The sequence below is a fragment of the Lithobates pipiens genome, unplaced genomic scaffold (genome assembly GCF_037356315.1).
Source record: "Lithobates pipiens isolate NorthernLeopardFrog02 unplaced genomic scaffold, aLitPip1_a1.2 Scaffold_8, whole genome shotgun sequence".
Taxonomy (NCBI): Eukaryota; Metazoa; Chordata; class Amphibia; order Anura; family Ranidae; genus Lithobates; species Lithobates pipiens.
This window is the reverse complement of record NW_027507903.1, coordinates 45,957,202-45,972,459: the sequence shown is the minus strand read 5'-3', so window position 1 is coordinate 45,972,459 and position 15,258 is coordinate 45,957,202. Positions and strand designations below refer to the sequence as shown.

The 15,258-nt window shown below is 41.7% G+C and overlaps 1 protein-coding gene across 1 annotated transcript in view; it reads right to left on the bottom strand.

Moving 5' to 3' along the window:
* Nucleotides 1-599: 599 nt before the first annotated feature.
* The window catches only part of ZNF710 (zinc finger protein 710), a 114,692-nt gene continuing 100,033 nt past the window's right edge, over nt 600-15,258 (bottom strand). The window contains exons 3-5 of the mRNA XM_077472639.1: nt 14,186-14,377; nt 13,410-13,584; nt 600-10,805 (exon numbers count right to left, since the gene is read on the bottom strand). Coding sequence (XP_077328765.1) covers nt 10,633-10,805; nt 13,410-13,584; nt 14,186-14,377 — 540 coding nt within the window. The 3' untranslated portion in view covers nt 600-10,632. The remainder of the gene's footprint in view (nt 10,806-13,409; nt 13,585-14,185; nt 14,378-15,258) is intronic.

The following is a 15,258-nucleotide window of genomic DNA, read 5'->3' as shown; positions in this document are numbered from 1 at the left end:
CCAAATCTTAGAATTGGGGAGGAACAGCCGATACACTTGTAGGGGGCTTGGCATTCCTGAGGGGCACGTCGCCTGGTAGGACCCGGAGAAGGCAGGGGCTCTCTTTGGCTGTGCTGGCTCTCGATATACATGCACTGCAGAAGAGGTGATGGCAGCAGCTGGTGCTCTGTATTATTGAGCTCATATCGGGCTCATTGCTGCAACCTCTGGTTGCTTCCTGCATGTGCACTCCTCGTGTGTGCTGCCTGTACGGTGCCTACAGGGGTGAAGAGGGGGCAGAGCGCCTACAGGGGTGAGCGCGTACAGGTGGGAGGAGGGGCTGAGCGCATACAGGTATGGGAAAAATCGGTAGGATGATCAGTGGGTGGTCCCGGGGGGCCCAGGCCTAAAGCCATGTAAGGGGCCCCAAAATTTCTTATTGCTGCCCTGGGTGTAATATATGCAGAAATACAAAAATCCTTAAGGATTCACAAACATACTTCTTACATTTGTATTGATAGTGGTGAGAGTTGCATGGTGCAAAAAACTATTTGAATATATTACCCTAATAACAGAAATGTTTTAATTCTTACCTCATCGGTTGTATTGGCAACTTGCTGTTAGACTGTACAAACTTTATTTTCAGTAAAAATATTAAAATACATTGATAAGTACTACAAAATCATCAGTTACTAAAGGCAGTAATCTATACAAACATAGCAGGACATTTTCACATATCAGTTCAAGTTCCAACAAAAGAGTAGACAATGGTTGGTTAACTAAAATTTCAAGTTTCTTATGCCAGCTGCTCTTAAATATTAAAGCCATGCTGCTTAACCGCCCCTGAGGGAACAGTCCAGCTTTTCAGGGGTGGGGCTAAGGATTTCCCAAATAGGGACACACTGGGCGGGGTTGGTGGTACAGGAAACTCAGGGGTGGGGTGAAAAAATGCCCAGATTTAAGGTTTAAATTGTTAAGAGCTTTTATTATAGCTGGAGACTGGCTGTGCTTGAAATTCCAGTTCTATTCTGTCCCACCAGCTAGTTAGGATGGTTAAAACACAAAGCTCAGATCTATTTGGTAATGAGGTGAACTTTCTTTGGTCCATATTATGTCACAAAAGAACTGTAAGAACCATTAGTGCCACCGAAGACTTGCTTACACTTTTATTTTTCTTATAATTTATTTCTCTTAAAAGAAACTCACCATTGTTAAAATAGATTTAGAAGACAAAGTCAAAATATTAGACAGACATTATAAAATAAATATTTTTTTTAGATATCTACATTCATCCCAACATATACTCAGTAGCAATTAAACCATATTGACACTAACACAACAGCTTCAGTGTATGGTTACGCAAATGCTGTCTTCGAGTTGTCAATACATCTGTATTTTTAGATACAAAAGAGGGCAATTAACAATGGCAGGAGTTTGAAGGACGGACTAAACCAGACATAGTCTGTGTTCTTGAGGGAACATTTATCTTTGGCAGAATTTCCTACTTTGTCTAAGAAACCGCTTGCACCACTTTCTCATTTCAGCCGTTGTTATATGGCTCTGCGCTGCTTTTTTTTTTTTTTTTCTAGAGATGGCTTGTTACATTAATGACACTACCACTGGGCACTGAAATTGCCTTTCCTACGCATTTCAGTAGTCTTCTTCAACAACATTCCCCAGTATACTTATGATCATGCAGCCAAAAGTAAAAGAACTATAACCGAAGACAAACGTTGGCTTATATAAAAGAACTACTGGTAACATTTACTGAAAGAAAGTAAAAAACTTTCTTATTCACAACTAAAAAGTCGGTATTGCGGTGGAACGATTTTTCTACAATTCCTGTGGAGAACACAGCATCAGGTCTGTTCTCAGCTGGATGATAAATGAAAAAAAAAAAAAAACGCATGTCAAAATGATCGGCAGCCCTACAGATAGAGGCAATTGATGTTATGTACAAAATTTGATTTTTACTGTAAAGTACTTTGAGCCCCCCTTTATTCTAATGACAACCACTGATCAGTAAGGAGCTGGGTGGGAGCAATCATCATTTCCAGCAAGTTAAGCTTTGCATAGGACTTTAGCCGTCTTATATTTCTGGCTCTAGCATTCATTTATTCGTGTGATTTTCATTAAAGGAGAAGTACAGTCAAAGCTCATTTGTCTGTACTTCTCCTATGGATCACAGGAGTGCAGAATTAACCTGCTTAGAGCAGACAGCAGGCTGAAGTCAGCTGTCTGCTAATGTCACAGAGATGGTCTGGTCTTGGGCAAGATCGCAACAATGAAGCCGGGATCCACCCACATGCCTGGATCGGTGCCCGGCTCGGCCTCTCCGTGAGCCCCAGAGCTTTGAGCCAGCCACTCCCACCCCCTCCAAAGCCCAGCACTCCAGTGTGCGGGGGGGAGGGGCTGGGGCAGAGAGCTGATGACTGACAGTCACCAGCTCTGCTCAGGGAGCTGTGAGAACCAAGCAATCAGTGGTGTTCGATCGCTTGGTTCTCAGTGTTAGAGGTGGCAGGGGGACAGATTCAGCATCAGACCAATGCTGTATTCACCTAGGTAAGTATAATTTAAAAAAAATAAAATGGATTTCCATACTTCTCTTTTAAAGCTGAACTCCCGGTGTTCAGCCACTTTGTAAAAATGTACTAGCATACTATGGAGAAGAGTTACTAAAACTGGAGCACACAGAATCTGCTGCAGCTGTACATAGTAGACAATCGGTTTCTAACTTCAGCTTGTTCAAATAAGCTTTGACAATAAAACCCAAAAGCTGATTGGTTACTATGCAGAGCTGCACCAGATGCTTTGTGCACAAGTTTTAGTAAATCTTCCCCTATGAGTCAAGTCCAGCAACTGGTGCATGCCACCTCAAGGACTTCTCTCTTATTTTACATCTGACAGTTTTACAAAGCTCTGGGAGTGAAGCTATCACAACAGTCTCTGAGCTTTGACAGGAGAGATGCTGTGTTCTCACACCCAGCATCTCTGCTCGTCCTTCCTTTCCACTGTTCAGTCACAGAAGCCGTTGAATGAGTTCATGTATTGCAAAGCGCTCTGTGATTGGGCAGAAGGAGGGGCGGGAACAGCAGCTGCATGAAACTCTGCAGCCCCAGGAACCAAGACCAGAAGCTCCAACATCAGAAGCATAGCAATAATTATGCTCCTGGCAATCAGAAAAAATGTAAATTGTAAAGAGTGGCATGCACCTCAATGGGCGGCTGAATTCCTTAAGTTCAGCTTTACAAGTAATCTCTGCTCTGTTTAAAATGCCTAAGCATGTAAAAATGTACTTTGAATGGGAAGGCCTAATTTCCATTGGATGGGGAAAAAAATGGCAGGAGGCCCCAAGGTGTCCACTTTTTTGGTTTCCAAAGTTCAACTTCGAAAGAAAATGGCAAAGTCCTTCTTTGCAGTGGGGCTGCATTGCAAGGGTTAACACCAAGTTTATGCCTAAAGAACTGCGTACAGCCGTTTCACTTATACTTGATCCTCCACTTCTCTCAGGCTCCTTTGCTGCAAGAACGGTCCCTGCAGCCTCTTCTCCCCTGCACTCTGGTGGCCTAAGGTTCTCTGATGTCTTCAAGACCCATGCTTATTGCCCTGCATTGGACATGAGGAGCCGAGGGACAGTCTAATGTCAGAAATGGAGGGGAGCATAGTTTTCTGGGGGAGTGGAGGATTAGGTAATTAAAACAGTTTTTTGTGTCCCCTACGCTAAACGTGCAGGCAACCATTGCACTTTGGGGGCAGTCCCACTGCAACTGAGGACTCTTTCGTTTTCTGGAGTTCAGCTTTATATAAAGGTTGAACGTTTAAAGTTGAATTGCAGATATAGATATTTTTACATAGTGGCATTGGACCAGCTTGGACCAATGTAAGTATGTATGTGCCATAACTGTGGGATCCCTGTGGAAGCTGGAAATCATTGTTGTAGACGCCTCTACTACAGCGATTGCTGCTAGCGTCCGGGTTCTGTTCTGAGCGGCTGCCCTGCTGCTTAGCGACCACAGAGGGTTGCTCGCTTGGCACAGATGCCATTCAGAGAAGACATTTACAATTTCTGTTAAACCTGATCAAAAATTAGGTAAATCAGCCTGTCTTTATAATCTCTCGGGTTGAATAAATAAAAAGAAAACTAGCACAGTGTTAGTTATTGGGAAATATTAAATCTTGCCCCCCCCCATAGTATATTGTGCTTATATGTATAGTTACTGGAATGATAAACAGAGTTTTTCTTTGATTGGGAGAGGAAGATATATATATATATAACAATCTTATCTACATCAGTACTTTTCTAATTTTCCTTTGGCAATACTTATTACCTTCCACATTTCCTTTACCAAGACTTATAGGAAACCTCTTTCAGATACCCTAGTCTTTTACACTTGACTGTATACTTCAACATTCAGTAAAGGTATGAGCGCCTTAAAGGGTAAGTGCTCAGTGTTTTTCTATAATACGTTATACTTCTCTAACTCGCAGCTCCAGAGAGCCACGCAAATTCTTCCAAGCCCTGCTCTGACTTCAACAGAAATCCTGTCAATAACCTATTGATGGATATCTAATTTAAGTGCTGGAACGGTAAAGTCACTATCTCGTTTTAGACATAAAAAAAAAAAAAAAAAAAAAATTCCTACCCTCTCAGCACTGGAGAAGGGGCCAGAATAGAGGACAAAATATACATTTACCCATTAAATTATAGTGGCTAACATGTGTAATTTTTTTCCCCAGTTGCATATCCAAACCCCAAAACAAACATATAATAGATTGCAGCTTACCAGTCCTTAGATGTGGTGACTGCAATAGTTTTTGTTTTTTTAACTTGGTAATCCTGCACACTTGCTGATCCTGGATGGCTACGCTCACCTCCTTCATTGCATCTACGAAGGAAGCTAAGGCTGAACTTTAAACATGCCTACCTTTTGTTGAGGGCAGGAGGTAATAGGATCTGTAGCTTACATAAGAAACATTGCTTTTGCTTTCTGTTCAGGTTATATGAAGGAATAAGGACATTGCATTTCTGACAAAATCAACAGATAGTTATTTTCTGTACTTGATGTTCTTTGCCTGAAAATGAGAACTAATGCAACCACCATATCTAATAGGCTGCAATACATTACATTTATCTTCTTGTGTTTAAACTATCCTTTAAGACCTGGGCTACAAATTGGTAACTTTGTAATACTGTGTCTCACTCCTAGCACACACTGTTAAATACATTCATTTAGACATCTAAGAAAGCTGTTTCTAGCTGGAAAAAAAAAATAGGATTCTTGTACTCATCATAAAATCTTTTTTTTTTTCTTCTTTTTTTCGAATCCATTGAGGGACACATGAATTGTTAGAATTCTTAGACTGTCAGGTTATAAGAACACCTAGAGAAGAACTGGTCACTGGCAACAAAAAGCAGTTGCCTCCAGGGCCGGATTTACATCTCAGGATAATTCTGAACCGCCCCCCCCAAGTAAATACTTTTTTGTTGCTTGATAAATTACCGCAAAAGTCTAGGAAAGCACAATTTCAGTAATACACGCACTAGTGAATTTTAGGGCAAACAAAATAAACTACCCACATTTTTAGTAAACTATAAAAGACAAGGTTGCACCAAGTAAATAGATACCAAAACATGTTCAACCTTAAATTTGTGTGCACCCATGAAATGGCGACATACTTTAGCACCCTATATTTTCTATAGGTGACGCTTCAAAAGCCACCTATAGGTCATCAGTTTAGTGTTAGAGGAGGTCTCGTACTAGAATTATTGATCTCACTCTGGTGTGCGTGGCGATATGTAACGTGTATCGCAATCAATCTTTCAAGTGTAGCCACTCCCAACATGTGCATTTACAGTCATACATGCGCATATATGGGGCCTTCAATTTTTTTTGGGGGGGGGGTGGTTATGTGCTTGGGTGTAACTATTTTGCAAAAAAAAAAGTAAAATTTTTTCCTCATCACATACGGGGATAACAAGTTGCCTATGTGATGAATTTTAGGTGACATGTTCTCTATAATGAGACATGCAGGGTCTCTCCTCTGAGCTCCACTCGTTGCGATACATCCCCAGCCCATCCCAGCTACGATAGCCGAGGAAAGGGACAGGGTGACCCAGAAGTGATGTCATACACGTACATGTATTGACGGACACCCTCCTAGGAAGGGCGCCTGTAGGAACATGCCTAATGTGCCTAGAGAAAAATCCAGCCCTGGTTGCCCCCCACCTGTCCTAGAACACCTCCAGGTGTAGGAACCACTTTCTTGGGTCCAGGCACGGTTGGATGTAGAAATCTGCCTGCCAATTGTCTATGCCAGGGCAGAAAAAAAAAAGAGTGAACATGAAGTTCTGCTAAGATGGTATTTGAACTACCTGCCTGGCTGCAGCAAGATTTCTAATTCCTCCCTAATAGATGTATGCCACCACCATGGCGTTGTCCCACTGAATCAGGATCAAATGACTTGTAGCAGGATGGTCCAACATTGCATTGACAGCCAAATTACTCAAAATTCCAGGTTGATTGGGATATGAGATTGCGACAAAAACCCACATTCCCTGTATCAACAGGAGGCTTAGGACTTCTCCTCAATCTGAGATCAGTCTTAAGGATAATAAAGCAGGAATTAAAGAATAGCCCATTTACAGAGCTGGCTTACTGAGCAACTAGGCCAAGGACAACCTAGTTCTCAGTGCCAAATGAATCGATCTGCCCAGGGGTCAGATTGACTTGTCTCCCGATAACAGAATGTTGTGTTTAAGAGGTCTGGAGTGAAACTGAGCAAGGGATGTTTCCATCAAGCCAAGGACACTCAAGCCAAAGGAGAGTGGTGGGCAACTCCTGGACTTGAAAGCTTGGGTCTGGGAGTGGAAAGTCAGAGCTTTTTTTCCCCAAAGAAAAAACACTTTGACCAAACTATGTCCAGGACTAGATTCAGATAATTCAAATGATAAATTGGTTCCAGTCAAAGAGCAGTCCAGCCCTTAACCAGGGTGCCAGGCATGAGTACAAGAATTCTTGTATTCATGCCTGGGAACCCTGAAATAGTTTTTTGCCATCTGCCTCTCACTGGAAAGAAAGAAGTCCCTAAAAATGGTGGCCCAGGCACAACAGTGCTCCAACCTCCAGCGACAGGTTGAACTATTGCCTCGAAGTCCCTGTAGTACATAAAGCACCACAGACACGCAGTGCCTCTGTAATATACAGTTCCTTGTTACTGAAAGAAGCAGAATCAGTGATACCAATGTATAAATGTCATAAGTATATAGAACGGGGGTCTCCAACTTTCTAAACAAAGGCCAATTTATTGTCCTTCAGAATTTGAGGGGGCCCAACTGTGGCCAATGTGAGTAGAAAATGCCCTGGAAGTAAACAATGCCCCATCATTGGTGCCAGTGAGAGGAACAGTGCCCCATCATTGGTGTCAGTGGGAGGAACAGTGCCCCATCATTGGTGTCAGTGGGAGGAACAGTGCCCCATCATTGGTGTCAGTGGGAGGAACAGTGCCCCATCATTTGTGTCAGTGGGAGGAACAGTGCCCTATCATTGGTATCACTGGGAGGAATGGTGCCTCATCATTGGTGGGAGGAATAGTGCCCCCACCGTTGGCATGAGTGGGAGGAATAATGCCCCATTGTTGGTGTCAGTGGGAGGAATAGTGCCCCCTGTTGGTCAGTGGATGGAATAGTGCCCTCTGTTGGTCAGTGGATGGAATAGTGCCTTTTACCAGTGTCAGGAATAGCACCCCAAGGGCCAGATAAAAGCAAGCAAAGGGGCACATCTGGCGACCACTGGTCTAGAATGACAGCATTAAGACACTGAATGGGAAAGGAAACAAATTCACTTTCACAGTGCCTTGCTAATTACAGCCTGTTTTTGTAAACACCTCCTCAATTATACTGTAGATATAATTAAGGGATAAATCCCCAACACAGCATTAGCCTGCTACAACGACTCACAAAAGCTCTGGACCAACAAATTCATAAAGAAACCCCCGACATACTAGCCTGACCTGAATAGAGTCCTGTGTGAAATGGAACACCAGTGGTAATCACTGCCAAATGCAGGCCCTTTGCAGGGAGAACACTAGTATAGATAATGAACTGGAAACCCGTTTTGCTTTGCTAACTGTAGAGCTGTCCAAGATATTCCTATGTGGCCTGAATCTACCAGTAACTGTTGATAACTGGACTGTCAAGCTTACCCCTAACGCAGGTGGTCAGACACTATAGCTAGCGTCTGTGTTCTTCACCTATAGCAGCTCCCTTTCCCATAAGGCAAGCAGGCCTACCGGTACTCAGTTGCCCAAAATGCTATAGTGTCTAGCTATCATGCCAGGGCAGGTGCAAACAGGTACTTGTGGTTGTCAGACAAGCAGAGTGGTTCAACGACAGTCTAGATTCGAGGCAGACCAGGTTCAGAATAGTCAGGGTCAAATCCGTAATTAAAGGCAGGCAGAGTTCAGCGAGTAGCCGATAACTTATCCAAGGTCATCAATGAGGGAATCCAAACTAGCAGGCAGGGCAGACAAACCGAGCGCTAGGAGCACATGTTACAAACATATTATCACAAGCATGAGACTGCAGGTTGAATGGCTTAACCGCTTGCCGACCAGCTGCCTCAGTTTCAAATGTTATGTTACGTCGCTTCACCTTTTGGCCACTAGGGGCGCGTTCCCACAGCATGTTCCCGACCCCGATGCGAGTGCACGCCAGGTGCGATGACCACAGGGCTCCCACGATTGCTCGTGACAGAGCAAGAACTGGGAACTGTGTGTGTAAAAACACAGATCCTAGTTCTTTCAGGGGAGAGGAGACAGATTGTGTGTTCATACCATGTATGAACACCGATCTCTGTCTCCTCCTAGTCAGTCTCACTCCCCCCCCCCCAGTTAGAACACACACTAGGGAACACAATTAACCCCTTGATCGCCCCCTAGTGTTAACCCCTTCCCTGCCAGTGACATTTACACAGTAATCAGTGCATTTTTATAGTACTGATCTCTGTATGATTGTCAATGGTTTCAAAAATGTGTCCAATGTGTCTGCCATAATGTCGCAGTCCTGATAAAAATCGCAGATTGCCGCCATTACTAGTAAAAAAAAAAAAAAAAATGCCATAAATCTATCCCCTATTTTGTACAAGCTATAACTTTTGAGCAAACCAATCAATATAAGCTTATTGAGATTTTTTTTACCAAACATATGTAGAAGAATACATATCACCCTAAACTGAGGGAAAAACATTTTTTTGATAAAAAAAAAATGTGGGATATTTTTTATAGCAAAAAATAAAAGATGTGTTTCTTTCAAAATTGTCACTCTTTTGTTTATAGCGCAAAAAATAAAAAAACGCAGAGGCGATCAAATACCACCAAAAGTAGGCTCTATTTGTGGTAAAAAAAGACAGCAAGTTTGTTTGGGTACAGCGTTTTCACGCCCACGCAATTGTCAATCAAGGCTATGCATTGCTGAATCGCAAAAAATGGCCTGGTCACTGAGCAGCCAAATCTTCCGGGCTGAATGAGGTTTGGTTTCCACCCAGAGACTGGCCACATCAATCACCTTCGAAGTGGAAAAACAGATGGGGAGAATGAGACCAGCAGATATCAAGGATCAGGAGAGCTACATGCTCCTGACATGGACTTCAGGGCTGTCGAAGACAGAACACCAGTATAACACTTTAAAAAACATGTACTCCTTGGCAGACTGGAGGGTCTTCCAGGTTTTATCTTATCAGACATACAAACATACAGGCCTAGGAGACACATTTCTGGCCAACAGCTTTTTTTGCCAGTGTCCATTTCTCCTGTAGGCGTCAGTATAACCCAACAGTCTAAGAAATCCTGTGTCCCTAAATGGACAAGTAAGACATGTATTTTTAGAAGAGGATACTGATATTTGGTGTAATAACAGGAGGCTGCTCTCATGTGCATAGGGAGACAGAGCAGGAGAGGTAGAATATGTGTTGTCTGTATCTATTCCTATAGATTTTCCACCAATCCCTTTTATAAAAGGATCCTCCTCACATGGAGTACAATCAGTCCTCCAATAAGATGGAACTTTGTGGACATTCTTGGATCAGGTGCATTGCTGCCAAGGAAGATTCATTTTCATTTCCATTCACTGAAATGAGATCCTGTTCTTAGAAATTCCCTATGTGCAACACACAGGTCTTTGATACTGGAGCTGAGTTAATGGATTACTCCCCTACAGCTGTACCAGGTCTCTTTCAGATTACTGAATTTGATTTCAGATAAGAACAGTAAAACCCGAATAGTATGCATCAAACACAAACATTTATAATGCCAGTGCATAAAACTACTGAAACACAAAAAATACACAGTCTTGTATGTGGTCCTAAAAAGGCCTACAATGAGTTCTCCAAAGTCCAACTAAATGAAGGCAAATAGGCATGTATTAGCCAATGTCACAGAAGTCTATTACGTTGTCCTTTAGCAGGTCAGACCTTGAGGGACCATGTGAGAGTCTGCTCTGTATAAGTTATCACTATTCTAAGGCATGGTCTCTGCTGACAGTACAACGTTCTTCATTAAAAATGGCAGAACGCAAAAACATTTCTTTTATAGAATACGAAAAAAAAAAAATCTCCGCTAAGCTGGAAATTCCTTCAGATATGGGATATTGTTCTGGAACTACAAGACATTGTAATAGACCATTTCTTTAAGGGACTGATCAGTCGGAGAACTGTTATCTTCAGTCACATTGTCTGCTTCACTGTATTCATAAGAATTCTCTTCATAATCTTCCATCTCTTGCTGGCTGTCCATGTCATTACCCTCAGTATCTGGGAGTTCCATCATATGATCTGAAATGGAATTATTTAAAAGTTAGAAAAAGAAAGTAAACCAACAGCCAATGAATACCGTGGGACCATCGCCATGGAAGTCACCAAGTAAATGCAGTTATACATGACCAGTAAATTATTCTCCATTATACATGATCAGTCAAACAGGTTATCTGATGTTTACTTTCTGTAAATTCATTTTAGTGCCAAATTTACCAGCAGTGTGCAGAGGAAAGAGCTACGACTTACTTTTAATGAAACAGAGAAATTGAGGCGTTGGCCATAATCTAATATGTATTACAATGACCTTCAATTTTACTTCCTCCATATCATCCCACATCAAATCCAGAGTAGCTCTAATTTCCTTCATGAGAGGGCTACTGACAAACCCAGAAATGATAGATTAATCCTCACCCAAGGTATGGGTCCAATCATGTTTGGTTCTTATATACACTAATGCCCTGTACACACGATAAGATTTTCTGATGGAAAATGTGCGATAGGATCTTGTTGTTGGAAATTCCAACCGCGTGTAGGCTCCATCGGACATTCCGTCACACAAAATGTGAGAGCCGGTTCTCAAATTTTCTGACAACAAAATCCGTTGTTGGAAATTCCGATCATGTGTACACAATTCCAACCCACAAAGTGCCACGCATGCTTGGAATCAAGCACAAAAGCAGCACTGGTTATTGAACTTCATTTTTCTCAGCTCATTGTTCGTGTTGTACATCACCGCGCTCTTGACGTTCAGAATTTCCGACCAACTTTGTGTGACCGTGTGTATGCAAGACAAGTTTCAACCAACATCCGTCGGAAAAAAAAACATGGGATTTTGTTGTCGGCATGTCCAATCGTGTGTATGCAGCATAGGAATACACTTTGGTTACAGGCCTACAAAACTTAAAAAGATAAGGCCAAAGTACTTTTGGTCCTACTTCTGTGGGTCACAGAAGTGCACTTTGTTTTGTACTCCTGTGACCCATATTCAGCTGACAGTTGGCTAAAGTCTGCCGTCAGCTGACATCACTCAGTCGCTCACAGCTCTAGAGAGATCCCGACTCAGAATCCACCCAGATGCCTGATCCAGCAGCTGGTTCAGCCTCTTAGCGCACCACTGAGAGCCTGAGCCAGCTGCTACTGCCCTCTTCACAGCCCAGCGGAGTCCACAGATCAGTGACTGACAGTCACCACTCTCTGCTCACGGAAGACCGACAGCTCTTTGATCTCTCTGTTCTTGGTCTTAAGCCCCATACACACTATCAGATTTTCTGCTGATTTTTGTCTTCAGATTTAGCAAAACCATGTGGTGCAAAGGCCTGCCTGATTGCATACAAATTGAAACGCCTAAGGTTTGACCTCATATTATATGGTTTTGGTAAATATGAAGGAAATAAATCAGCAGAAAATCTGATAGTGTGTATGGGGCTTTAGAGGCAGTGGGGGACAGATGCAGCATCATATCAATGCTGTATCCACTTATGTGAGTAAGAATGTTTTTTTTTTTTTTTTTTTCTTAAATCCCGAACTTGTATTTTAAGGTAAAGCCTTGTGGATTGGCTCAAAATTAAATATAACTTTGAAAATCTGTTTGCCGAAAGGGCTTTGAAATGCTGCGATACACTGCCCAAGACAGTATTACTTATTCTCTCCTGTTATAATTTACTGCAACGAAAACTAGACAGAAAAATATGTAGCACCCCGGATAAAAGGAATATATAGTAGAATACATTACCAAGGACAATACTGCATTTAAATCAAACCTATTTAGTGCCAAAAGCTGAAGGAAAACCATTCTAATTTGTTATATAGAGATGCATGCAACTCCCTTTGTGACAACTCTGAGCTGTTCAACACTTTTCCATAGAAGTCCATCGCCCTGTGTGAGATATATCACTTCTAGCACCTTGTAGTTTGCACATGGCTTTCAGTCTTGGTAACTGAACAAAGCGATGGGAGAGCAAAAGAAAGTCAAGCATAGGAGTCTGATGGTCTGCTTGAAAGAGAACAGGTTACTTTGACCTGCATGGGAAAAACATGATTCACCAAGCTTCTTCTTCTCAGACCAACAAGGAATGGTAGCACGTAACCGTCAATTTAGTGAAGAGGTAGCAAAGTATAATTGCAGCGTAAGAGAAAGTAAAGTGGAAATTTCACTGCCGCCATAGCTGGCTGGTAAGCTCTTGTAGTGCCATGGGACTTGAGCCCTATACACATGGACCAAATGTCAGGAGACATCAGTCAGCTTAAAAGAAATAAACAGCCGACATTCGTCCTGTGTGTATGCCAGCCGGTTCTACAGAAGCCGGCCAATGGACGTGCATGCTGGAAAACCAGGAGCTGACCAGCTCCCGATCAGTTCTCTCAGCCAATGGCAGAGAGCTCTGATTGGCGTGCTCTGGCAGGGGGGTCCCCCCCCCCCCCGTCAGAACACAACAGCTCAGCGGGGGAGATCGCTGTTCTAACGTCGGAACTGACCAATGCTGTACCAACATGGGAACGGACAGGGGGTTGAACAAAAAAAAAAAAAAAAACAAACACTCATAGTGTGTACCAAGTTTAGTTAACCAGAAAACAGGAATCCTGCATGAGTGATCTATTTTGTGTACTTTTTTTTGCACTCACCTTGATTTTCTAAAGTGATATCCATTACTCCATGTTTTACTTTCATGTGGCGACTGAGGTTGCCTTTCAGATTGAATTTACTGGAACAATAGGGACATTTAAAGGGCTTGTATCCAGCATGGAGGTGCATGTGGCCCAGCAGGTTGTACATTCGGTTGAAAGATTTTCCACAAACCTATATAACAAAATAATACAATTAGATGAACAATATATTTACATGATGCACCATTCATTTTTACAATCCTGGAACAAATCTGACACGGCATCACAGCGATACTGTACAAATTCAGAAAACAAAAGTAAAGCCATACTTTAAAGGCGTTTTCATATTACCTACAAAAAATATTTAGCCTATATATCTTGAATCATAGAATTACATTTCAGAATACATCCATTTTACATACTGGAACAGCACAAGCTACACTGGGACTATCATTTGGGAATGACAAAGGGGTTCTTATGTGCCAATTGCAGCCCAACAGATTTTGGCGTAAACCATGACTGAGCTCACCAGTTTTCCAGGACTTACTACTATGGCAATGTCACTATCTTCTAATGGATAGGCCGTTTTTTTATTATTAGGTTATGTAGGGGTAATGGGAACACTGACACTGTTCAGCTTGAAACAAGTCCAGGGGATAATATAGAATTGTAATACCTTAGATATTAAAATATAGAATTTAGCTGTGCTTTTTGACTGCCCACTGACAATTATAAATCGAATATTCCTTCCGTTCACAAGGGGTAGTAGTAAGGGCAGATAGTGTGCTGTGTACCTTGCATTTGAATGGCTTAACAGGGGAGTGTACTATCATATGGGTCTTCAATGTTTGCTTCTGTACAAACGTCTTAAAGCAGATGTGGCACTGGAATGGGCGGACACTGGCATGGATCAGCATGTGCCGCTTCATGTTGGCATGCAGAGTAAATTCCCGTCCACATACCTCACATTTAAACTCCTTCACACCCTGAAACAAAGAAAGAAGAGAGACAAATATGATCACACAATCCAAAAAATAAAAAAGTGGCAATAAGAAAAAATAGTGCAATCAAAAATATCTGATAAAAAGGATACCAACGTAGTTAACAATGGAAAGTTTTTTGTTGTTTTTGATCTGCAGACCATTAAAAAAGACTGACTGTGTGTGTGTGTGTATATATAGAATATAGATAATAAAGATATAGATAATGGACTTTTAAGGCACAACAGGAGGCAGACAAATTTTTAAATCTCAAAAAAATGTTTTTATTAAAAACAATAAAATGTAATTTAAAGCTGAAAGTCAAAAAAACCTAAGGGGGAATCACATTTTTTTACAAAGACAAACCCCAGCTCTGGAATGGGCTCCAGCTACTCATACATTTCCATATAATCATAGAAAATGTACACAAGAAATATTACTGAAGAGAGGTGCCGAAATGTGACTCCAAATCCAGGCTGACAACAGGTTTCACTATAGATATAGCTTCTTCAGGACAAGTTGGGTTATATGTTGCACCAAATATAAAGAACAATATGTATTAGATAATATTTGTTTTATGAATATTGTCTAATACATTTTGTTCATTGTATTTAATGCAATGTATAACTCAATTTGTCCAAAAAAGCTATAACTATACGTGTTGACAGCTTGGATTTGGAGGGACATTTCCGCACCTCTCACTAACAATATTTCTTGTGTACATTTTCTAAGATTATATGCCCGAGCCCATTCCACGGCTGAGGTTTGTGATCCCCTTGGGGTTTTTAGACTTTTAGATTTAAATGATTCTATTAAAACATTTCTTGAGAATTTAACATTTGTCCCCTTGTTGTGCCTTAAAAGTCTGTTATCTTTTGGAACATTGA